Here is a 25,256-nt window from a genome sequence, read left to right as displayed (position 1 = left end):
GCTCGGGCAAACCGTTTTGAGTGGATGAGAGACAGTGGTGATCCTCGTGTTAGCCTAAAAAGGAGAAGTCGGTTCTGCTGAAGGGACCGTACCTGCTGAAGAAAGCGCTTGTTGTCTCTTAAAAGCTTCAATTTCTATGGCATTCACCGTTCCTGTTACTGGAGCCCCTGCATGCACCTGCTATTATAAGAGAAAACAGAAAAGTCAGAATTCAGCTAAACCGGCACATTTTTTTTCTTTTACAGAAACTCCCAGAGTCTATTTCACAACTAATTCCTGTCTCTCTTATACAGCTCCGTGGAGGGAGGGGGGAGATGTGTCCAAGAGCTGCTGGCAATTTTGGAATACATCTGCAGCACATCAAGCGGAAGGCACTTCCTGATACTCTTAGCCCAATGGTTATTATATCCAGAGATAGCACCCATTTTGAACAAAGAATATTTGTGTTTAAAATGATGCACTCAAAGTCCTAGGAAGTGGAAAAAAAATAAGTTTGCAGGTTTTTTTGCTGACTCTTCTTGAGAGCAAATTTGCTCTGAGATCCCGAAACCCTCCAGCCGCTTGGCTGCATAATCCAACAACGGCTTTCTTTTGCATTGGAAACAAAACTCTCAAATTAGATCTGCGATGTGGCATCCAATGAAGCCCATGGGCAGTAGGGTCAGGCTAGACAAAAGCAAACATTGCTTTGCACAGAGAGCGACCAAAACGTGGAAATTGCTGCCAGAGGCCGTAGCGATGGCCACAGAAACAAACTATTTTAAAGGGGGATTAAATAGCCATGGTGACTAAGGAGCAACCTCCCCATTCAGAGGCACTAAGCTTCTGAACCCCAGAGCCAGGAAGCAATGGCAGAGGAAGGCTCTAAGGTCCCTCTCTGCCCTGTAGCTGGCCATCCAAAAGGAATGGTTGGCTGTGGTGTCAGACAGGTTGCTCAACTAGATGGACCACTGGTCCGATCCAGCAGAGCTCTTCTTATGCAGGCCTTGGCTCTTATGTCCTGTTTGTTGGATCTGTAGAAGAACGGGCTGACCACAGCGTGAGACAGGATGCTGGACTAGATGGACTATTAGTCTGATCCAGGAGGGCTCTTCTGATGTTCTTAATAGCACCAAAATCCAATATACTTCTCCAGCATATGAATTTTCCACCCCCGGGCTGGCCTTAGCCAAGATGAAAAACAAAGCTACAATGGACTTTAAGAACAACAACAGGATCTTCTAAAAGCCTCTCTGCCAACAGAAGCAAAACCAAAAATCAGCAGAGCTTGCACAGGCAAAGCACCGCTGAAGGTCTTCCTGGGTGTAATCAACGGAATGTGTCTAGATAGGGATGGCCAAACTGTGGCTCTCCAGATGCCCATGAACTACAATTCCCAGAAGCCCCTGCAGGCATAGTGCTGAAGGCAGAGGACATAGCCACCTCGGCTCCCAGCAAGGCTGTTTGGGGAACCTACATCCTCTGGCTTATGTTATGTAGAAGAAGGACCTGCTGCATGGGGTGGGTGGGCGGGGGAGGCACAACTGCTATATGACTCTGTGTCGGGAAATGCCCTCCAGCAACCGGGGGAAATCCAGAAAATGCTACGGGTCGACATCCATACAAGCAACTATTAACTTATATGGGAGAAAATGCTGGGGTGGGGACTAGCACCTCAACCAATCAAAATTACACTGTAGTCTATAGAGCCCTTTCCTGATCCTTAGCTAGAGATATGAAGGCCCAGAAATCATATTCTATGATTTAAACTCAAATTGGAAGACGGCAGCGGATGTTTATAATGCTTTTAATTTTTTCTTAAATGCTAATGCAGAATATTTTGTTTTTAAATGGTATTATAATTTAATTAATGCCAACTTATTAAGCCACGTTGTACATTGATTGCCATTGCTGTGCACCACCCTGAAGCAACCTGGTCGAGAGGAAGGCGGTAGAGAAATGGAAATATAATATAATATAAATAAATGAATAAATCACGACCCTGGCATTCCGTGGTGGGCCTCCCCTTCTGATTACTAACCCTGCTGTGCTTCGGAGATGTGTGGCTGGATCAGGTCGGGGCTCACAAAATAATTACCACGTTAAATTGTTCTGTTCATAGAATTCTGTTAACTGTCCTGGATGCAAAACAATAAGGGCTTCATGGGGGAAAAAATGTCCAATTTCCACCGCAGACTTTGGCACTGAAAAGGACAACTCACGCAAAGCCAGATATGCGGCGTCCACAACGTCACCCACTGCTTCCAAGATGCGGGGCAAAAATGTTTGGAAATAAAACGAAACTAGGATTGGCACCACCCATTGCTGTGCTGCAGTCCGACATTGTCCAATACCTCACAGAGCCCAGAGTGCCACTTATGTCGGCAGCTACTTAAAAAAAAAAATTCATTTCATTATGATGTCATTTGTTACCAAAGGCTCTAGGATCGGCCTTTGCAACTTCTTGATCGTGGAGGAACCTCTGGGATGTTTCTCAGGCTTTGAGGAATCCCGGAAGTGGTGCCACGCCCCTTCAGAGAAGGGGGCGGGGAAGGAAGATGCGGTAGCCGGCCAATCACCTGATCATTTATCGATTCCATCGTGGGGAAAGAGAGTAGACCCGTAGAGAAACAGGGGGGTGGTGGTCTCTGGTGACTTTTAGTGGTGTCAGCGGTCGTCTGAACTTCTGGGAAAGGCCGTGGAAACTGCGGGGAATGGGACCCTGGGGTAGCCCAGAATCCTGGTTGGGAATCCCAGGTCTAGACAGAGATGGGAAGGCTTGGGGGGGGGGGAGGTGGAAATTGGAGGAGGTTCCAGTTATTTCTCCTGACGTTAACTTTGGGGAAAAAACATGGTTCTCAACCTGGGGGTCGCGACCTCTATGGGGGTTGATCGACCCTTTTCCCAGGGGTCGCTGAGGCCACCGCCACATCACCCCCACCGCGGACCCAAAGGGGGTTGTGGCATTAGGAAGACTGAGAACCACTGAGTTAAACACTTTTCAGGACAAGTCAATGCCCAATGGAAAGATTTTTCACGGAGTCTCTACGGCGTTTGATCATAATTCCTGTGTTCGTTGTAACCTATATCTGTTTAGATGTGATTAAATTCTGCCCACACTTAATATGCAGTGGTAATACACTATGGCAGGGGTAGTCAAACTGCGGCCCTCCAGATGTCCATGGACTACAATTCCCAGGAGCCCCTGCCAGCGAATGCTGGCAGGGGCTCCTGGGAATTGTAGTCCATGGACATCTGGAGGGCCGCAGTTTGACTACCCCTGCACTATGGAATATGTTTTTGAGGATAAGACGCTGTTTCCAACCTTTCATTGTTCCCAACCTGCCGGATGGATATAAAATTAAGGTGAACGTGCTAAAGTAGCTAGCGGTGAAGTAATATGCAGCTGTGTTTTGTAGTGGTCATGGAGTAAAATCATTTAAGGCTTGCTGAGAAGGTATATGTCACATACATCACCATTTTCGCAAAAAATCACAATTTTTTCCAAGCTTCCCCCCCCCCTTGCCTTCAAAATTTCCAGAAATTCTGCATCTGTAAATTCCAATTAGCTACAAACCAACCCTGTTGTTTGTTTGCTGCTGTTCAGATAACATTATTACAACCACGTGACAGATCAGTAGACCAAACATTTGATTGTCTGTATGTTCAAACCTAAATAAAAGCTGTAACACCTACGATTACTTAGATAAACAAAACCGGGGTCACTTAAATGCGCTAGAAAGAAAGAAGCTGTGGCTGAAAATCTAACATTTTTTTGTGTCTGAATGTAAAAAAAAAAAAAAACCCTTGAAATTGAGGGGTGGAGGGAGAAAAGAATTTTAGAGTCAAAACGGCACAGACAGAGGGACCGACGCTGTTAATTAGGCAGAATGCACAAAGAAATCAAGACAGGCAAAAGTGAAATACATGAAAAGCCAAAAAGTTAATGAAATGAGCCAGCAACTTTGAGACAAAGGGGGGCGGGGGGGGATGGATAAACTTCCTCGACACTCCGTAAACACTCATGCATCTGAAAATTTTAAGGTCCTTTTTCCCCCCCCCCGTTTGAATTTGGTTGTTGAGATGAGAAGAGATGGGCCTCTTGGGTCTACTCTAATGCAAATTCCGCTATCCGATACCAAATCCGAATGAAAGACCAAAAATAAATAAATAGAGGAAATAATAATCTGGGATGAAAACTACAAGTTTAGAACCGTTGAAAAGTACCTGAAATGGTTGCTGCTGGGATGAAAAAGCAGCAGAAACATTTGGAGGAAGCTGGGTTGCTATAGCAACGGGAGTACCAGTCTGCCCATCCTTTCCTGTCACAACCTTTACCTGGGAGAAGATATTTTGGAGGGGGGAAACAAAAAGGGAAATCATTGGTGTTTTCTCTCTCTCTCTCTCTTGTTTTCGCGTTGGAAATCTGGTCAACTTTGCACTTTGGCGATGATTTCTCTTTGAAGAGGGGTTTATTAATAGTCCTACCCATCGGTGCAATGCAGCATTCACCTTAATTTTTTAAAGATATAAGAATAATGAAGAGTTCTGCTTTGTCGTTAAGCAGCAGAACCGAGTGGGAAGGGAGGGGTGGGGGGACACAGGCCGGGAGCCTCGATTTGATTTCGGCCGGGGCAATGAAGCGGGGGCGAGACTTTCGATAACTTGGCTTTCTCGACAGACAACAAAATTAGCGTGACAGACAGTTCACATCCAGAAAAAGCCCAAACATTTATTAAGCAATGAGCAGAGCTTGCATTCGCTCCCCGCCCCCAGCTCCTCCCACCCAGGAACAAACCCCCCCCCCAATAGTCATCAGCCCACCCAGGCAAGGGATGAGGTGCATTGCTTTAGCAGAAGGTGATACAGGGGGGTTGGGAATACGAGAGGAAGACCACAAAATGCGAAGAAAGGAGGTACAGATGCCCCGGAAGCAACTTCCTCAGCAATAAAAAGGTAACACAATCTGATGTTCATTTTATTACTCTGCAAAAGCGTTCCATCTGACTCTGAATCAGATATCTTTTTTATGCCTTAATTAAATCCCTAGAGGAAAATGTCTTAGAGCAGGGGTAGTCAAACCGGCCCTTCAGATGTCCATGGACTACAATTCCCGTGAGCCCCTGCCAGCATTTACTGGCAGGGGCTCCTGGAAATTGTAGTCCATGGACATCTGGAGGGCCGCAGTTTGACTACCCCTGTCCTAGAGGGAAGTATCCTAGACGGAAATGCCTTAACCTCTGCATAGCAGCATCAGACAAGAATAGATGAGCGTTCAACGTGTGACAAATCGTGGGCAAGTTCTGCTAAGGTTTAAGGCAGGGGCAGCCAAACTGTGGCTCTTCAGCTGTCCATGGACTACAGTTACCATGAGCCTCTGCCCGCATGGCCAACTGGCAGGGACTCGTGGGAATCGGAGTCCATGGACACCGGGATACTCACAGTTTGGCCAACCCTGGTTTAAGGAAAGCCCTTAAAAGCTTTGCATGTCGCACTCAGCGCTGCTGAATGCAGATGGATCATTTGTGATCATTCTGAAAATATCGCTGGGCGGGGGGGGGGGGGATGTTAATGTTACAGCCAGCCCAGTTCTCATCTGCATAAGGAACAATTGCTTTATTAAAACTTCCAGACCACGGAAAAAATATTCTTTCCTCTTACAGGTCACCTGACCTGCTCTGATGATCTTTTTTCTCAAACCCTCTTGTCGAGTTCAATGAGCTTTACTTTCTACCATTTTCAGGTTCAGCCTCTAAACCAGGGGTAGTCAAACTGTGGCCCTCCAGATGTCCATGGACTGCAATTCCCATGATCCCCTGCCAGCGTTTGCTGGCAGGGGCTCATGGGAATTGTAGTCCATGGACATCTGGAGAGCCACAGTTTGACTACCCCTGCTCTAAATATTAGATGCTTACTTTGACCAATCCCAAACCTTTCTGGCCACAGCCCTTTTAGGAGCTCTTCTGCGGCCCCCTGCAGTAAGCCGGCTGCATGCGTAATGAGCCTAAGCTAAGAATGAACTATCCTCGATGCACCTTGATTACCATATACGCAAGACAGATTTCTAAAACATTCGACCAAGAGAATCGTGTGTGTTTGGGTTTTCTTCCTCCTTGAATGCATTAATTCAAGCACACATGATTTTTTTCCCCTTGACAAAGGTTGAACTCTCTAGTATTTAATGATGTCACACGTGACCAAAAGGGTATTTAATCAATTCAGTTACCCCTGCCCATAAATCCTTTGGGCTCCCCTTCTCATATCTTTGAGTCTGTGACCCCTTTGCCCCCCAGGGAGCCATATGGCCCCAGTTGAGAATGGCTGCTTTAATAAGCCAAAGAGGCATACAATACTGTTGAGATATTACTGCTTACTCTTCTGACTGGACTCCTGGACCCACTGAGAAAAACCCCCCGCAACAAACAAGTCAAAGTTTTTGGGGAAAGGGGTTAAATTGCTTTCACCACAGCCCATATCAATCAAGGTACCCTAACCAAACCTGTTATTTAGCATTTAAAAAAAAATTCTGGGCAAATCTATGCACAGTCAACAAGTCATTCATCTACAGCAGGGGTAGTCAAACTGCGGCCCTCCAGATGTCCATGGACTACAATTCCCAAGAACCCCTGCCAGCATTCGCTGGCAGGGGTTCCTGGGAATTGTAGTCCATGGACATCTGGAGGGCCGCAGTTTGACTACCCCATCACAAAAGAGTTCCGCAAGATTTCACGGAAAACAGCAACCGACATTATTTAGCGGGAAGTATCAAATTCTAGCAGTTTGCAAACTCTCTAGGAAAGGCCATCTTGCAAATCAACCGAGAAATCCGTGGCCTTCTACCTCGTAGGGCCGTAAACAGAACATTAAAACGTCCCTCTGAAAGAAGAGGGTCATGCGCATAGACGGGGCGGGTGACTATGACTTCCGAAAACGTGTGCAAGCAGTTCCGCTCCAAGCTAGACAACTGAACGTGCTGCCACACTGAGTTGAGGCGCATCCCTCGGAAAAGGGGTATGGAGCTGTGGCATCAAGTAAGAACTCTTAGTTTACTCCATTATGTTCAGTGGCTTTCAAATATGGGACCACCGGCCAGGATGGTATTGGAAATAAGATTCTGTAGAGATGGTGATGATTCATTTATTTAGGATATTTCTATGCCACCTCCTGCAAGACCTGCTGGAGACAGCTTGCAGTTAAGTTCACTACTAAGCTATGTATTCAAACTGCTTTAATCTACTACTTAAAAAAAAAAGAATGACAGGCTAGTCATTTTTAACAAGAGCAATACCAGGCCCAAACAAAATGTTTCTTCCTTGCCGGTTTCTGCAGCTTAACTGTTCTTCAGGGATTCGGGGAAGGGTTGGGGGGGGGGGGGGGAGTATCATCTGGACACGGAATTGGGGGCACTGTCGGTGAGCAGGTAGTTGTGAATTTTGTGCATTCAGCAGAGAGTTGGACTAGATGACCATGGAGGTCCCTTCCAGCTAGATTCTATGACTTTCCCGTGCAATTTTGTATGAGATGTGATAGAGCTGTTACTGGAAATGCCCCAGTCAGATTGGGGGGGGGGGGGGGTGGGCACGTGGATTGCCTCAATTCTGATCTTAGAAATAACAATCTAAATTCTAAACCATGGACCTGTTTGATTACTATTCTGTTAAACTGTTACCTCCTGTCACTGTCATTATTGTTACTACTGTGATATTCTAGTTTATGGACAAAACTGAGTTCAATGTACGGTTCTCTTCATCCCGTGTAAACCGCCCTGAGCCTCAGGGGAGGGCCGTAAACAAATGTAATAAATAAAATCAATTAAAATACACATTTGCAGAATCTGAAACCTTAATCAGAACCTGAGTTCTTTCTTGCCAGCATCACTACAGAAGTTCAATGGCCCTTCTTTAAAGATACACAGTTAAAAGTTTGCCGTTTTGAAAGTTTTATAAAAGAACCAGCAAAGCGCATAGACTTCTTCTGTAGGCAATGAAAACGCAATCGTGCACTAAAACTCTTTTAAGTTTTTTTTTTGTTTCTGATCAGGAAAGCAGAAGGCACCGAAAACACCTAGAAGAGCAGACCACCCCACACGACCCAATTCTGCTCCCTATCCCCACAACTGATTTATCTTTCCTTTTTCATGTTGCCCTCAAGAGCTTCCACGGCTGAAAGCCAGCCTACAAATCGGGTTGATCCAATGAGCATATTTAACCCTAAAACACATTCCCACAACCCTAAAACACAAAAGGTTACTGCAGTAGCATCCCCTAAGTTCTCTCATGGCCCAGAAAGCATTACAACTTCATCCTAACAACCTTTATGGCCATTTAACTGGTTTCACTGGACCAAGCTGGTACGCCTAGGGCTGCAGAATCAGACAACTGGCGTCCCTTCCCAATTTGCAGCGATGCTTTTCCGTTGCCGAAAACCATTAAAAGAGTCTTACCTCGTCATTGATTACCTCCGACTGCTCTTCGTCCTCCTCCTCCTCCTCCAAATCCAAGTCGTTCTGCCTGAGGTACGCCTGCAGCGGCATGCAGAGCTTCTTTTTAAAGGCCAAGAAATCCATCATGTTCCCTTGGAGGTGCTGCAGGAAAAACAACTCGATCAGGTACTCCTTGAAGGTTTCTTTCAGGATCTCCATCTGCCTGAGGTGGTGCTCCAGACACTGCTTTCTCATCTGGGCGGTCTCTTGAGTCGCGGGCGGGATCTCCTCCAGCTTTTTGGGTTTCTTCACCACGGCGCACACCGAGGGAGCGAGCGGGAGACTCGTCAGCCCCTGGGCCATGCTGGCGCGGGAAGGGCTGGTGGGAGGGGGCGGGGACGTCATGCCAAACGTAGGCGGGCCTCCCACGCCGGCGATCAGGCTGCCGGGAGTCCGGTCGTAGCCCAGGGGCCTGCTCAGCTGCTGCCCTTGCAGGACCTGCTGCTGCTGCTGCATGCCTTGGATAATGTTGCTGATTTGCGGCGGCAGGTTGTTCGTCGCGATGTGGCCGGGGCTCGGCAGAGGCTGGATGTTCGCCCCGCTAGCGACGGGGCTCTGTGGTCCCAGGTGGTGAATGGTGCCCCCGGTCTGGGAGTGGGGCTGCGACAGCCGGCGTTCCCTCACTGTGGCAGACGCTCCGGGAGAGGAGAGCTGCACCTGAGCCGCAGCGCCTTGAGAGATCTGGGCGATGCCAGATCCTTCCTGGTACACAAAGTGACCGCCATTCGAGGGGCTCAGGCTTATCTGTCTGACGAGCACGCTGGCGTCCACGAAGCTTCGTGTCGGACTCTGACTGCACATGCCCAAGCCGGGTCCCGGGGTACCCGTCCGAACGTTAGAAATGGACTGAACTGGCACGGGGCTGGGCTGTGTGGGGCTTTGGGACTGAACCTGAGGGGGCAACGGCGAAGTAACTTGGATGTAAGAAGGCGATCCATGCTCGAACCTCCTTTGCTGGGGACTGAACTGGAAGCTCGGCGACGTCGGGCTTGGGATGGGCAAAGGGGTCAGGGTGATTTGCTGGTTTCCCGCTGTTACCGAACCGACGTTCTGCAGGGTGATGTTGACGTTCTGCCCGGCCACGGGACTCCTGCTCATTATAAACTGCTGGATCTGGTAGCTGGGAGACTGCGGCGCAGACGGGCTGGCGGAAGGCGCAAACGACGCCGCGGGGGACTGTGGCAGGTTAGCCTGCTGATCTTCGCTCTCGCTGCCGGTGAAGGACCGGGATCTTTGGAGCTGCCGTTGCGTGTTTTGAGGTCCGTTCCCATGGTGCATTCTCACCTTTTCTAATGTTCTCGAATTCTAAAAAGAAATTAAAAATGGTGTCAAGGGGAACATCCTTCTGACTCAGTAAACATACAGCACTTGGCTACACAATTTCGCCGTTTGTTCCTTTTGCCTCTACCGTTGTTTTATTTTCTAATCTGACCATTCTCAATCTTTTTTCTTTTCTTTTTTTTGGTCGTAGCCCTTTTAGGAGCTTTTCTCAGGTTCCCCTTGCAGGAGGCTGGCCACTCGCTCAATGAGCGAGGCTAAAAAAGGCCTAAGCTAAGAGTGAACTTGATGCACTCTGTCTTATATATACATGAGAGAGATTTCTAGAACATTTGACCAAGAGAAGCATGTGCATTCTGGAGGGCTTGCAAGACCACTTACATCAGACCTTTGGCTGAAGCCTCAGACCACCATCACCATTGTCGGGCCTCCAGCCAGACCCCCTCCACATACCACCTTCCGTTTTGTGCCTGGTTGATCAACTATAACCATCTTATCCCCAGGCATATAGGGAGAGCAAGTGTGATGTGTACAGACTGTTTAAATATCTTTTAAAACCTAAACTTATTGTACTGGTTTTAATCTTATTGTATGAGCCGCCCCAAGAAGGCCAGCCTAGAAATTGAAATATACATTTAAAAATTAACTAGCCCCCTTGGTGTAATGGTATTGAGGAGTTTTTTTTATGATTTTAATGCTAAATTATATTTAATTGCTTAACTGGGCAAATTGTACTTATTGCGGGTTTTTTTTTAACTGCTGTTACCCAACCTAGTGGGAAGGACAATCTACAACAATTATTATTATTGCCTTGTGAAACATGTTACGCTAAGAGAGTGGGTGACTAGCCCAAAGTCATCAAAAGAAGCTCTGGGACAGAGTAAGGATTTGAAACTGGCTCTCCCAAATCCTAGTTTGACACCATCTGTCTCTTTATGCATAAGACAAAAATATATCAATTGCACTGTTATACCTGGCTCTCTTTTAGAAGGATGAATGCTGACTCTAAAGCGACAGATACCTAGAATTCCATTTAATGCACCAAGGTTTTATACTGTTAACGTAACACACAAGAACACTCTAGTTAAAGCATTATTAAAGAACGTTACAGTTAAACACAGACCACATTTATCTTCCCGTGAGGGGAAACAGAAAATTATGTTCTGCTCTTCCAATTTTTAACCAAATGAAAGGAGAAACTCGTAATCTACACTATGTCGTTCTCCTTGAATTTTCCTGTTGTATGCATGTTTTCACAATCCCTATAAAGCGAAAAGAGATGCCACCTGATGCACTGACAAATATTCCTGGATTCTTGCTGCTTTCTACCCCAAGGCACATTAAAATTTGAGTCCAGCGGCATCTTTAAGACCAACAAAGATTTATTTAAGGTGTGAGCTTTCATGTGTAGGCACCCTTCCTCAGACAATGGCACAGGGATCACAAGAGTACGAATATAAGAAGAATACTAACTAACTAACTAACTAACTAACTAATTAACTAACTAGCTGGCAAATGAGTGAACAGCATGACAACATCCAAATATGCAGTATGATAATTCTTTGCTAGAAAAGCAAACCAGTTCTTTGGGTTCAATTGTCGTTCACAAGAACATTGGGGCAATAAAAATGTTAAGGTTAGTGATTAGTGGCAGACGCTGTTCCAATTGTGGAAAGAATTAAAACAGTCTGTATTCTAAGCAAAGAATAGCTTCTGAGCTTCCTATCCCCAATGCAAAAGACTGCTTTCACCAATAGGTCAAGATAGGGGAAGCCGATGGGGATCAGTCAGGATCGACCTGACCTCCTGAGGGTTATATGGATCTCTCTGTTGCCTATCAAACCAATTTTGACAGGCAAATCACTTTCAGCAAGAATAGATTCAAGCTTCCTATGGCCAATCCAAAAGATTGCTTTTGCCAATACTGCAAGAGGATCCACTGGGGAAGCCAAAGAGGATCTGGCAGGATCGACCTGACCTCTTGGAGGGGTCATACGGATCGCCTAGCAAATCAGATAACAACCCCAAACTTCCTATCACTAATGCAATAGGCCAAGCGAGTTTACTGGGAAAGCCGACAGGGATCTGGCAAGATCGACTTGAATTGGTTCCCTCCCACCCATTATCACTCCGAGCGGGATCCCAACAAGATCACCCACCCACCGACTGACCTGGACAGCACAGAAAGGGATTCGAACCCCGGCCGCCCGGTGCCTAGCCCGACGCGCTCCCCACTACGCCACCCGGACTCCGCTCTCCCGAGCGTTCCATCCGCCTCCCAAGTCCCGCAGCCAAGAAAGCGTTCGGCACGGCCGCGGCCTTTCTTGTCCCTCCCCGGCCCCCGTTAACTCCGTCCCGGGCCTAGCCGCTCCCCTCAAACCACCCGCGGCCTCCGCCGCCCGCCGAGGAACCCCGTCAGCGCCGCCCTTACCGCCTCGAAACCGGGCCCAGCTCAAGCCATTCGCTCCTCACAGGAAACTGGCCCGGAGGGGAGGGGGAAACCGAAAACAGGCGCATCCGCCACTTACGGGCGCCGGCGAGGGACAAGCCGCCGACGTCCCCCTCCCCTCCCCCAGTCCTCTTCGCGTGTGTGCGAAAAAGGAGGAAAGGGCAGTCTCGGGCGGCTTCGCGTGCGCTACTGCGCATGCGGAGAGGGGCGGGGCTTAAGCGCGCTCGGAACGAGCCTAGATTTGAATGGAGATGGAAGGATCCGCGCGCTGATCGCGGCTTTGGCTTTGTGAATCGGAGCTGCGCTTGCGCTTCTCCGTCCTCCGGGGCGCTTGGCTGCTTTTCTTCTTTCTATTAAAGCCTACGCCTCTTGATCAATCATGCTCCGGCTTGGGGGCGTGTTTTGAACTGTAATGATAGTCTATCACGATGCTCATATTGTTCTTATTTCCTGCCCTTCTTGGCAGCTCAGAGCCAGTTACTATACGGCCAAAGAACCCGATTTAAAAACCAGTATAAATATGAACAGGCACTTAAAAGGTGCTGCATTTGCACAAGAGCTAGAGTGTGCTTTGATAACAACTGGTGCCAGAAATAAAGATTTGTATTCCAAGTGGGTTGGCATGTTGGTCTGAAATAGCACAACAAAATTTGAGTCCAATGGTGCCTTTGGGACTGACCATGATGTATTCAAGGCGTGAGCCTTGAATACATCATGGTCAGTCCCAAAGGCGCCATTGGACTCAAATTTTGTTTATTTTATTTATTTATTTACTTATTCAAGGGTCTTGCTCCCGCCTTGAATAAATCTTGATCAGTCCCAAAGCTGCCACTGGACTCAAATTTTGAGGTGGTGTACGCAAGTGCCTTAAAACCCTTTGCTAACAGAAAATAGGAGGATAATAAAATCAGAGTCCAGTGGCACCTTTAAGACCAACAAAGATTTATTCAGGGTGTGAGCTTTCGAGTGCAGGCACTCTTCCTCAAACTATGAACTCCTAACATGACAGGGAAAATAGGAGAGCATTTGAGAACCCTAAAATGAAGATTCGGCTGTGCGGTTAAAACAAAACAAGTTACTTTATTGATTGAAAACCAGGAATCACCAAGTCACGTTTTTTCAAAAGCATTGTAACACGGAACGCTGGATTTCCCCAGAGGCCTGCCATCAGACCACTAACCACAGCTGATCCAACTTTTCTTTTGAGATCGGACTGCGCTGTGCCATTCATGCCAAGGCCTGGGGTAAGGGCCTTCCTCTAATGGAAAACACTAATTCCCCTTGTGAGTCCCTTTTGGACACTTCATCACAGCTATTCCCTCCCAAGAAAGTGGTTTTCAGATCACAGCCCGGCGCGCCCCAAGTTGTGAACCGTTCCAGTCCTGCACAGTGTTTCTGGCGACATCTCCAGGGATCACAAACGTCCAAGCTCTTTTTTCCAATGCAACTTTCCCCCTGTTTTTCCAATCCAAATCACATGGCTCTGTCAATTGAACATCCTGCTCTGGGGATTGTATTTGACTCAGTCTGCATAACCAGGATCTGTGAGAAATAGATACATAAATAAAAAATTCAGTCTCACTGCTTATCCTAGAGCGTAAGCAAAATAACCTTTTAGTGTGTTCCAGTATACAAACTCTTTGGATACCAACATGGAAGGAGAACAGGCAACAAAAAGGTTCCTGCCATGCCATTACAGGGGAACCTTGAGATTTCTGAGAGCAGGGTGTGAGGTCAGACTAAGATCTAGGGGACCCAGGTTCAAATCCTGACTCTCCCATGGAAACCCGCTGAGTGATTCTGAGCCAGACAGCCACACTCAGCCTAGCCCGCCTTACAGGGTTGTGGTGAGCATGAAAAGTGAGAAAGCCAAATAAGCAACCTTTAAACATTGAACAAATGATAGGTTTTTACCTGAAGGGCTCATGAAAACCAGCCGAGATCAAAATACTGCCCTCAGTTTGACTGTTTCCTCAGCCTCCTGGAATCTTTCTGCACCTCCAGTCTCGCTGTTCTGCCTCGCATTTTTCGTAATCCCTGTTTTTTAAAACAAACACAGGCTGCCAGAAAGGAAGCACACTTGCTTTCAGAAACATGCGGGTTAACTTTCCCTACCCGCATAACTAGAGAAATGCAGAGAGCCAGAAGCAAAATTCTGCCTTGGACAGCTGTTTGCTCAGAATTGCAGGCCCCAAAGGAAACTGAGGCTCCTAGTGGGGACGGATCCGAGCAGGATTTTCATGTCTCCTCAGGCAATGCCAAGGCACACTACCGGCCAGAGCGCCCCTGGAGTAAGGCTGAGGAAATTCAGGCTTGTAACGCGGCATTCTTGCTGAGGAATCTACTTTCTTCCGAACCAAGCTAGAATCCAGTGGCATCTTGAAGGCTTTGGAGCGGGGACTTTGGGATGCCAGCCTCCAGGTGAGACCAGAGGATCTCCTGGAATTCTCGCATATCCTTGGACTAAAGAGATCAGTTCCCCTGGAGAAAAGGGCTGCTTTGGAGGGTGGACTCCATAGCATTCTACAGCACTGAGGCCTCTCCCTGCCCCAAATCCTGCCCACTCCCAGCTCCAAAGTCTCCAGAGATTCCCCAACCCAGAGGTGGCAACTCTACCCGGATCCCATCCCAAGGCAAAATATGCAATGGGTTGTATTGCAGGAGTTTCCCTTCCAGAACGGCTGGATCCTTAGAGACCCATCGCAGGGCTTAGATTTTGGCCAGTCATGGTGTCGATAAAGGACCAGGAGTAATATCAGGGGAGGGAGGGGGGGAGGGAGGGAGGGAGGGAGGGAAGGAAGGAAGGAAGGAAGGAAGGAAGGAAGGAAGGAAGGGGATAACTGCCCCACCCAAACACACACACAGAGTGTAGCAATTACCATCTTTTTCCTTGCCGCCTTCTGACAGCGCAAGGCAGAAATCCAACAGGTGCAGTGGCTTCAACAGAGGAGGCAGCTCACACTGACAATAAAAAACCAGGAGGAATATCAGGGGAAGGAAAGGGATACCCTCCCCCAAATACACACACAGACACACAGAGTGTAGCAGTTACCGTCTTTTCCCTTGTCATCTGCTGGTCGTGCAAGGCAGAAACCCAACAGGTGCAGTGGCTTCAACAAAGGAGGCACCTCACGCTGTCGATTTAGAACCAGAAGGAATATCAGGGGAAGGAATGCAGGTGATAACTCCCCCCCCCCCCACAACACACATACACAAACACAGAATTCAGCAGTTACCGTCTTTTCCCTTGCCGCGAGGCAGAAGCCCAACAGGTGCAGCCTCCCCAACAGAGGGGGCGGCTCCGCGGCGCCTGCCGAAGACGCCCTCGCGGCTTTTGTTCCGCGGGTTCGCCTCGAGGAGGGAAATGCAATGAGACAAAGGCAACCTGCTATGGCTGCGGAGAGTGCGGGGCAAGAACGGCATTCCCGGTGGGAGCTGCAACGCCGCGCAACTCTGCGCGGATCCCGCGCCTCCTTCTCCAGCCGTGCCCATTTCTCCAGTTCCACCATACACCCCCGTCTCGCGATTCCACTTGGGCTCTTCCACCCGTTCTTTCCAGGAGACAGCTGCAGACGATACCATTCGTACCCGGCCATGGGGATGTTCCTTTCCTAGCTGGATAATACCATCGCGACCTCGGAGCTGGAGAGCGTCCGCTGGCGAATACCAAACGAAACTTCCGGGGGGGGGGCGGCGGCGGACCATACCATGAATCTGTCTCTGGACCCCGAATGGGTCAGCCCATGAGGGACAAACTTGAGGCTGGAAAAGGGGGGTTGTTTGATCTGGAGCACCTTATTTGGAAATGCAGACGGGTCAAAGGAGTCTTCTCTAGGTTATTTATAGGCAGGGGTGCCCAAACTGTAGCTCTCTAGATGACCATGGACTACAATTCCCATGAGGCCCAAGCAGAAAGGGACTTCTGGGAATTGTAGTCCATGGAGATCAACCCTGACTGCTCTTTAGAAGGCCAGATCCTGAAGATGAAACTCAAATACTTTGGCCACCTCATGAGAAGGAAGGACTCCCTGGAGAAGAGCCTAATGCTGGGAGCGATCGAGGGCAAAAGAAGAAGGGGATGACAGAGAATGAGGTGGCTGGATGGAGTCACTGAAGCAGTAGGTGCAAACTTAAATGGACTCCAGGGAATGGTAGAGGACAGGAAGGCCTGGAGGATCATTGTCCATGGGGTCGCGATGGGTCGGACACGACTTCGCACATAACAACAAGTCCATGGACATTAGGAGAGCCACAGTTTGGTTACCCATGTCACCTATAAGCTTACACCTTGAATAATGTGTTTTTTGTTTTGCTTTTAAATTGCAGCACAGTGAAGCAAGAATTCTAAATGATGGGGACATCAAGAAGCTGCTTTAGCTGTTTTCAGCCTCAGAAGGCATTTGACATGTTATTTTTCAAATGAGCTGTCCCTATGAAAGTCCGACAGAAAACTCCCATGGAATTAAAGTTTCCTGTTTCCAACCCAGAGCTTTCCCCCTTTCCTCCCTGATCTCCTTGTATCTCCCCTTGTATGTGTTTGTATGTGTGTTTTTATCTTTTATATTCTTTTAATAAAAAACCCCTTCCAGTTCAACATCTAAAGGGAAGAATCCCCATGAACGTTGATAGAGAATCCCAGTTACCGCTTCTTGCTTTTCAAGCTAATTTCCCCAACTAACGAGGAGGCCGCCTCTTTGGTTAACACGTAGATAGCTTTTAGAAGGGGATTAGTTTCATAGAGGATACTGGTTAAAAGAAACTTCCACGTTCAGAGGCAGTAAACCTCTAAATCCTATTGCAAGGAGGCAAAAATCAAGGGAAGACCATGGCCTCTATGCCCTGCTGCTGGACCTCCAGTGGAACTGGTTGGCTACTGTGTAAGACAGGATGCTGAGCTAGATGGATCACTGGTGTGATCCAGCAGGGCTCTTCTGATGTTCTTATGAAGGCCTTGGCCTTTCTGCCCAGTTGTTGGCCCTCCAAAGGAACTGGTTGGCCACTAGGATAGATTCAAATGGGTAGCCGTGTTGGTCTGAAGTAGCACAATAAAATGAACTACAACTGAATTCGAGGGGACTGTTTTGGCAAAGAATTATCATTTGGCTGTATTTGGATGTGTGACACAGTTTACTCATTTAACAGAATTAAGTTTTGCTTTATATTCCCACTGTCATGATGGTAGTTCATAGTCTGAGGAAGAGTGCTTGCACTCGAAAGCTCACGCCTTGAATAAATCTTTGTTGGTCTTAAAAATGCTACTGGACTCTGATTTTGTTGTCCACTGTTTGAGACAGAACCCTGGAATAGACAGAACAATGATCTTAGGTTTTAATCCAGGACTCTCCTTCTAAACAAGCATCTAGCATAAAAAAGACGTATTGAAGGGAAGGCTTTATATTATACCTTGGAATAAGCATCTTTTATTTATTTTTTTCCCCTAGAAAAAAAGAACAGAGCCTATTGAGTTTAAAAATCCCTGTAATTGGTACAATTTGCGTCAGTCAAAGGAAGCTGTTGGCTGTTCCACATTCAGAAGCTGGTCTTTCAAGCATAGAAATTGTGTCCAGGAAGCTGTAAGAAAACCACTCAAGTTCACTGCAGAAGTTGCAATAAGTACGCTCAGGAAAAGAAAAGAAAGAAACATCGCCCACAGAGAGTGGACCCTTGGCCTTGAAAAATAAAAACCAAAAATAATAAAAACTTGCATCCCTCACAGTCTTGCCACATCGTAACCATTTTCTGCAGTCTGCTTAAGGTAGTAAGACGACATCGTCCATCCAATGCGAAAAACAGTTTTCTTCCGTTAAGCCTGAACAGATGCGCCATGCGCTCCGGCCGCAGGGAAGATCGGTTCTCGATGCCACATCTGTCTTCTCCCCCGGTTCGGCCTGCTCACGTATCAACGGCTACATTCATCGAAGAAGTGGGTCAAGAATGCCGCTTGGGGGAGGGCAGGCTTCTAAGCGTCGGCTGGGGTTTGGGCAGCTCACCGCGTGCCGGGCTCCGAAAGGGATTCCCCGTTCAGTCCGAGTCGTCTCCGCATCCATCGCTGCCTTCGGGATCGCTGATCTGCAAAGGGGAGGAGCAAACTGTCCATCAGTCGTTTGGGGAACAGGTGGCATGGACACACTCAAGGTGGCCTTGTACTAAAATCAGACCTTTGGGTCGACTGAGGTCAGTATTACCTTTTCAGACAGGCGGCTGCTCTCCAAGGCCTCAGGCTGTCGCATCATCTATTGTAGGAGTAGTCAACCTGTGGTCCTCCAGATGCCCATGGACTACAATTCCCAGGAGCCCCCTGCCAGCGTTTGTAGTCCATGGACATCTGGAGGACCACAGGTTGACATCTATTGCCTAGTCCAGGGGTAGTCAAACTGCAGCCCTCCAGATGTCCATGAACTACAATTCCCAAAGCCCCTGCCAGCATTCGCTGGCAGGGGCTTCTGGGAATTGTAGTCCATGGACATCTGGAGGGCCGCAGTTTGACTACCCCTGGCATAGTCCTTTTTAACTGGAGGGACTGAATCAACTCCCACCCATTCGGGAAACCCTTCCAGGGCCGTCACGAAACCCCAGTTGAGAAAGTCTGGGGCAGACCGAGAAGACGGCGACGTTGAAAGCAGTTGGCAATTGCGGCCAAGGCCGCTTCTTCTCCCTTACCTTTGGCTCCTGGCTGTCCGCCCGCGCCCTCGAGGCTGTGGAACTGAAGTCGTGGTTGGAGAGAGTGGCCAGCCAGCCCGCCATGGACTTCTCCTCCTTCTCCGTGCTGACAATCGTGGGGTAGATATGCTGCTCCTTGAAAGCCGCGATCTGGTCTGCCTCGGCGGCCCACTCCAGGGCCTCGTGGAGACCGTCGTTCCCGAACCGCTGGTTATATTTCTCGAAGTGGACCCGCTCCAGAACCAGGCCCAGGCCCGGTGCCTTGGGGACGTCCACCTTCTCCTCTCCCCAGCTCTGCTCCAGGATGCTCTCGGGGGCGTAGCCCTTGATGACGGCGATCACCAGCCCGATCATCTTCCGGATCTGGTGCATCATGAAGCTCTGGCCCTTCACCTTGATGACGGCCAGCTCGATGCCGTCCCGCACGAAGGGCTCCTCGCAGTACATCTCCAGGATGTAGCGCTTGGCGCTGGGGTCTTTGGGCCCCTTCTGAGAGGTGAAATTGTGGAAGTTGTGAGTCCCCTTGTAGCAAGCCAGGAGCCGGTTGACCGCCCCCAGGGTCTCTGGGCTTAGGCGGTACGCTTCGTCCTGAGGATCGTGGTCTTTGTGGGCGAAGGCAAACGTCGGCAGCATGTACGAGTAGGTCCGGGCGTCGCATTTGTTCTTGGAGTTGAATCCTCCCGTGACCCTCTTGAGTCCTAGTCACCAAAGGAAGACAGAAAACCCATCAGCGGGATCCCTGGAATGAAGCAGCTTCAAGTCCACAGAGACTCACTCAAAGCCATTCCGGTGTCGTGGGTGAAGAGCGGCGGACTCTGATCTGGAGAAGCGGGTTTGATTCCCCGCTTCTCCACATCCAGCCAGTAAGGGGACCTTGGGCCTGTCAGTTCTCATAGAGCTGTTCTCGCAGAGCAGTCCTTTCAGAGCTCCCTCAGCCCCACCTATCACAAAGGGTGTCTGTTGCAGGGAGAGGAAGGGAAGGTGATTGTAACTGCTGCTTTGGGACACCTTCAAGTGGTGAAAAGGAGGGTATTAAAAAAAAAACAGTTCTCTTTTGTCTCTTTATTCTGTTTTGGCAAGATCATACCCCCCAGGACCCCCTGCCTGATCCTTTCAGCTGAAGGAGCCTGGGATTGAACCTGGGACCTTCTGCATGCCAAGCACAGGCTCTACCACTGAGATGCAGACCCTCCACCCTCCCGCAAACCCAACACAAATCACAGAAACATCCTGAGAAGTGAAGCTCAATTGCCAAAAGCCTTCAGAATCTGAAAGAAAAATACCGTATATACTCGAGCATAAGCTGATCCGAATTTCAGCCAAGGCACTTAATTTTACCACTAAAAATGTGCTAAAACGTAGGCTTATACTAGAGTATATACAGTATGTCATTGATTGAATGGCAGCTGTACTCGGTGGTTGTTTTCACGTTGGATCGCGCCCACCCGCTTGCCCAGTTTGCCATTTCGGACCACGTGGTGGTCTGCTCGGAACCTTCCGAATATGGGGCGAGAAGGAAGGTTCTGTGTACAAATCCGGTGCTCGTTGTTAATCTTCACCTAGGATCCTTATGTGCGCAGGGAGGTAGTCGTTAATCTTCTGTAAAATATCTTCTATCAGCCAGATCTTGAGAGAGACAATCTGCCCAGCCGCAGAGACACCCTGCGTGGGAAGCAGATTTAAAAACGGCGGTCAGCAAGAGGAAATCCAGGAAGCCCGACCGAAAACGAAGACACCAACAGCAACGCTGGGTCCCGTCCCAGATGCCTGGAGTCTAGTGGCATCATGAAGACTAGCAACATTTAGAAATCACATAAGAAGAATCAATATTTATATACCGCCTTCTCCTGGCTAGCTCAGGGCAATTAACAATTTATTTATCGTTTTTGTATTTGATTGGTGACCAATTGATGCTTGATTTGATTTGGCCCTTGCTCATTCCGGCTGCTCCAGTCAGACTAGCACAGCCATCTATCTTGATCTTCCAAATACGAGCTTTTGGAGTCCACATTTCCGGCAGGTATGTGAGCAGCCATACCCTGAAAACGTTGCTGGTCTGAGATCCAATCTTGTGGCGATTTTTTTTCATTCCTATTTTTCCACCCCAACTTTCCCCTTGGAAGAAAAGAAATAGCACCATGACAAATTCATGAAGTTAGATTCAGGTGCGTCGCCGCATTAGTCTGAAGCAGTGGTTCTCAACCTGGGGGTCGAGACCCATCTGGGGGTCAAAGGACCCTTTCACAGGGGTCACGGCAGGTCAAGCAGCTTGGCGGTGGGGGCGCCATCCACACAACAGCCTTGCAGGGTAGATCGAGATACAGTGTTCGTCTGACTGGAGCAGCAGAAAAGAGCGAGATGGGCATGGTGGGACAAGAGGCAGAAGTGAACTGAGACACCCCGGAAAAAAGCCAATTTATATACAATCATGAACAATGAGTCTTCACGCCATTGGTCAGTTTCGGTTTAATTTCTGTGAAAGAACCCTTGCATAGTTTTATGGTTGGGGGTCACCACAACATGAGGAACTGTATTAAAGGGTTGGTTGAGATTAGGAAGGTTGAGAACCACTCTGAAGCAAACAGAACAAGAGTCACTTGGCACCTTGAAGGCTGACAAAGTTTAATTATGGGGTATAAGCTTATACACACATAGCCTTTGTTATACCTTTGTTTGTCTTAAAGGTACCACTTAAAGGTTTGTTACCACTTAAAGGTATGCCTTTGTTTGTCTTAAGGGTATCACTGGGCACACATGTTGTTCAAATTAACAAAGCGGATAGCGACTGGGTACAAGGCCCACTACGAATCAAATACAAACCCCAACAAAAAAAGACACATCATGCTCTGTCGAGATTAGAACTCAGTTCCCCTTCAGAGGCGCTCAGAGAGATATCCTTCTGACACTCCCTTACCTTGTCCGTCCTGGCACACCTCTGGAAAGACATTTTCTTCATGTCCTCCCCGTGATTCTCCGGGATGCAGCCTGACCGAATGAGAGCCAACACCAGGTCATCCTCGATGGTTTTGAACTGAGAATTCCCCACATTGCGCTGGGGAAATCGAGAAAAACTCACATGAGCAGAACGTCGGATGCAACTTGCAGCTACCAGTGCAAAGTGGGCCACCCCAAGGCCGAATATCAACCCCACCAGACCTTCGGCAAACCGTGGTCTCTGTCCAACCGCAGGGACAGCCTGCCTGTAAAATGGCACTTCCTTTTTAGTTCCAGCAAGGAAAACCCTTGCTTCTGTCCGCAAACTTCTTGTCAATAACAAGTTTGCCTATTGAGAACTCAACAAAGGCCCGACACACAGAAGGAACTAGCTAGTTATATGGGGGTGGATGGGAGGGCTTTGTCAAGCACATTTCGCCATGATCCACAGAGAGAAACATCCTCCCTTTCCCTTACACTGGTGAGTCACCACTCCCGCTGTGGCATCAGTAGCCATGACACCAATGCCCATCCTCCCCTCACCCCTATTTGCAAATTTAACAATCCACAACCAGGCTCAGCAACAAAGGTGAGCAGACAGAAGTGAACTCCCAACACGACCCCTCTCACCCTTTTTTCCGGGGGCGGGGGGCTTCTTTTCATATTATTTCCTTTCCGCTCAGCTACGCACCTGCATCCCGTGATAGCCCTTCCCCGAATACGCCAACAGCAGCACAATCTTCCTCTTTGGGTATTTCTTATTCCCCTCTTTTCCGTCTCCTTGGCTGGCCTTGAGCCGTTTCGCTTCCCGCCCATTTTCCTCCTGCTTCGCCTCCTCTGACTCCTCTCTGCCGTCGCCGCTCTTTGGCCTCCTGGCCTGGCAGTTTGTCACGATTCTCAGCTCCTCCGCCATCCCAAGACCCTGGAGGGGGTTAGACAGGACAGCCAGAGGCAGTTCAAGCAGCGGTGGGGAAGCAGCTAAAGAACCCATTTTGATTATTTAGTTCCTACATTTGTTTTCCACTCAATCTCTGGGGACTCTGGGCAGTAAGTAAAATGTTCCAAGTAAAATTACATATAAAAGTAGAATTGTCCCAGTTTTGCAGGGCCGGTAAGACGGAGCTATTCCACCAGGCATCTGGTTGACGCCAGGAGAGGGTGCAACCTCCTGGTCTTTGGCTACCAACTGGAGGTTAGCAACTCCAGGCAGGAACCACGTCACCACCACACACACATCTCCCAACAGCACAGCTCCACCTTGACCAAAACTCCTAGGCACAAGACTCACAAGCCCTGCCAGACTCTGTCCAAAAGCTCCCTTCACTCCAGCACCTAGATTCCCAAGGAGGCCATCCACACACCTGGTAGCCAACCACCAGATTAGCATTCAGAGGTGCACTGCTCCTGATTGTGAAGGCTCTGCATACTCCCTAGAGCAGGGATGGCCAAACTGAGGCTCTCCCAATGTCCATTGACTACAATGACCATGATACCCTGATAGCACCATGATGGCAGGGGCTCTTGGTCATTGTAGTCCATGACCATCTGCTAGCAGAAGCTCATGGTAACTGTACTCCACAGGCATCTGCTGGCTGGGGCTCATGGTAACTGTAGTCCATGGGCATGTACTGGCTGGGGCTCATGGTAACTGTAGTCCATGGGTATCTGCTGGCTGGGGCTCATGGCAATTGTAGTCCATAAGTAACTACTGGGCTCATGGTAACTGTAGTCAATGGGCATCCGCTGGCTGGGGCTCATGGTAACTGTAATCCATATATATCTACTGGGCTCATGGCAACTGTAGTCCCTGGGCATCCGCTGCCAGGCGCTCACGATAACTGTAGTCCCTGGGCATCTGCTGGCAGGGGCTCCTGCAACCTGTACAGCCACCACTCGCCGCCCCTCCCCTCCCCTCCCCGCCGCCCTAGAGGCAACCCACAGGTACCTACGCCGCTGCTGAGCCGCCCCGGCCAGCTCCTCCGCGCTCTCAGCCAGGCATCAGCAACCAGCCTCCGCCCCGGCCAGGAGGCGAGCATCGCCGGGCCCCCCGCCAGGCATCTGCGCCCCAGGAAGGCCGAGCCACAGCCGGGCACGCGCTGGCCGGGCCGGGAGAAGCCGGCGCCGCTCAGCGCCCCACGACCACGTGGCGGAAGGAAGGAAGGAAGCGAGGCGGGGCGGCCGGCGGCGGCCGGCGAGGGACAATCCGGCGCGGAAGGCGAAAGGCGCGGTCCTTCTGCAGCGGCACCAGCAGCAGGAAAGATGGGTGGGGAGGCCGGGTCGCCTCCTTTGACCGCAGTCGCAAAAAGAAGCCAGAGTCCCGCAGCACTTTCCAAACGAATTGACCTTCCCCGTGAACCGCCTTGGGGGAGAAAGCGGTATATAAATGCAAGCAAGCGATGCAATAAACCAAACGGGTGGCAGAGAGCGAGGTTTCCGCTCAGTTCTCCCCAGAGGGTCGCCGCCTTATTAATTTGTATTTATTTGATTCCTATAGCGCCCTTCCCTATGGCTCAAGGCGGTTTACATGCAACGACATAGTCTGCCTGTCGTCGTGGAAAGGAGCCAGACTCCAAAAGGCCCCGGGGCCAGGGACCACCACCACCACCATTTGCTCCTCGGGCGGTGGCCTGGGAGAGGCGACCCCTGAGACCTGTGCAAGCCTTGAGCTTTAAGGACAGCGCCTACAGATAATGGCGCACATGGAGCACACTGATACCTTCATGCGCCCCATGTGCCGTAAGAACCGCATTCAGGCGCTGCCTCCCTCTGCCGAGAGATCCTACGTCAATTTCATGGCGGAGTAAGCCGCTTGGCCACTCTCCCCGCTGAAGCCGCCTTTGGTTTTAGCACTCCGGTTAGATTTGCACTCCACTTTCGCTTCCCTTGTCCAGGACAGTTCAGCCCGGCCTGCCCCTCGAGCTGTCTCTGGCCCTTCGGAATGGCTTTGTCCGGAGAGGCCAAAGTTGGGCAGCAGATGGCAGCATTTCCTTTCCAGAAGTCTTAAAGGTGCTACTGGCCTCTGATTTTATTGTGCTACTTCAGACCAACTCGGCTACTCATTTGAATCTTTCCAGAAGGAAATGGGAGTCCAGAAAGTTTTGTTCAAGGTAGACACTTTTCATAGAAGCATAGAGTGGAACTTGGAAGAGACCTCCAGGGTCCCCTAGTCCAATTCCCTGCACAATGCAAGAACTCACAACTACCTGCCCACCCACAGTGACCCCAATGTCACAGTGTCATGCCCAAGTGATCCACCCTCCCCACCAAAAATCTCCACACTCCAGCCTGGCCTGGAGGAAATTCACCTACCATCCCACAGTGGTGATCAGCAATTCCCTGGGTATGCAAGGAAGGGCCACAAGAGACAAACCCCGGCACATCCCTTCCTGCCCACCACCATCTGCCTAAGTTCATCAAATCAGAATGTCTGTTATTTCTGTGTATGCACACTTCTTCTGATACAATGAAACAGAA

The 25,256-nt window shown here is 49.3% G+C and overlaps 2 protein-coding genes, 1 long non-coding RNA gene and 1 other non-coding gene across 17 annotated transcripts in view; all 4 read right to left on the bottom strand.

The window, feature by feature from the left end:
• Window positions 1-12,517, bottom strand: part of EP400 (E1A binding protein p400) — a 61,625-nt gene extending 49,108 nt beyond the window's left edge. For 5 of the 12 annotated variants that reach the window (XM_077309078.1, XM_077309079.1, XM_077309082.1 and 2 more), the window contains exons 1-4: window positions 11,806-11,822; window positions 8,423-9,766; window positions 4,207-4,317; window positions 93-180 (exon numbers count right to left, since the gene is read on the bottom strand). In XM_077309078.1, the coding sequence (XP_077165193.1) occupies window positions 93-180; window positions 4,207-4,317; window positions 8,423-9,739 (1,516 nt within the window). In that variant the 5' untranslated portion in view covers window positions 9,740-9,766; window positions 11,806-11,822. Of the gene's footprint in view, window positions 1-92; window positions 181-4,206; window positions 4,318-8,422; window positions 9,767-11,805; window positions 11,823-11,910; window positions 12,035-12,170 lie in introns of those variants that run through there. The other 7 variants (XM_077309086.1, XM_077309090.1, XM_077309088.1 and 4 more) reach the window with 5 other exon arrangements.
• Window positions 12,518-13,248: 731 nt separating this feature from the next.
• Window positions 13,249-15,760, bottom strand: LOC143822919 (uncharacterized). The gene is made up of 5 exons (XR_013226303.1): window positions 15,425-15,760; window positions 15,241-15,322; window positions 15,068-15,149; window positions 14,103-14,225; window positions 13,249-13,730 (listed from the first exon to the last, which is right to left on the bottom strand). It is a non-coding gene; the product is annotated as an uncharacterized LOC143822919 (long non-coding RNA).
• Window positions 14,356-14,494, bottom strand: LOC143823286 (small nucleolar RNA SNORA49). The gene has a single exon (XR_013226448.1). It is a non-coding gene; the product is annotated as a small nucleolar RNA SNORA49 (small nucleolar RNA).
• A 1,888-nt stretch (window positions 15,761-17,648) lies between the features above and the next one.
• Window positions 17,649-24,660, bottom strand: PUS1 (pseudouridine synthase 1). Of its 3 annotated transcripts, none has more exons than XM_077308150.1 (6): window positions 24,499-24,660; window positions 22,474-22,704; window positions 21,763-21,900; window positions 20,408-20,510; window positions 18,849-19,546; window positions 17,649-18,257 (listed from the first exon to the last, which is right to left on the bottom strand). In XM_077308150.1, the coding sequence occupies exons 1-6, from the start codon at window positions 24,529-24,531 to the stop codon at window positions 18,210-18,212; spliced, it is 1,251 nt and encodes a 416-aa protein (XP_077164265.1). In that variant the 5' UTR covers window positions 24,532-24,660; the 3' UTR covers window positions 17,649-18,209. The 3 variants fall into 3 exon arrangements, with proteins under 3 accessions (XP_077164265.1, XP_077164264.1, XP_077164266.1); XM_077308149.1 differs by lacking the exon at window positions 24,499-24,660 and adding an exon at window positions 23,732-23,961; XM_077308151.1 differs by lacking the exon at window positions 24,499-24,660 and adding an exon at window positions 23,728-23,935.
• Window positions 24,661-25,256: the final 596 nt, after the last annotated feature.

The sequence above is a fragment of the Paroedura picta genome, chromosome 13 (genome assembly GCF_049243985.1).
Source record: "Paroedura picta isolate Pp20150507F chromosome 13, Ppicta_v3.0, whole genome shotgun sequence".
Classification (NCBI taxonomy): Eukaryota; Metazoa; Chordata; class Lepidosauria; order Squamata; family Gekkonidae; genus Paroedura; species Paroedura picta.
This window is presented reverse-complemented; position numbering and strand designations above follow the sequence as displayed.

Excerpts from the sequence above, each read along its gene's own strand:
- PUS1 (XM_077308149.1), bottom strand. The coding sequence starts at position 23,818 with ATGCTCGCCTCCTGGCCGGGGCGGAGGCTGGTTGCTGATGCCTGGCTG. Across the intron at positions 21,901-22,473 it reads AGGGCTATCACGGGATGCAG|CGCAATGTGGGGAATTCTCA; the intron begins GTGCGTAGCTGA and ends CGATTTCCCCAG. Across the intron at positions 20,511-21,762 it reads GGTGTGCCAGGACGGACAAG|GGTGTCTCTGCGGCTGGGCA; the intron begins GTAAGGGAGTGT and ends CTTCCCACGCAG.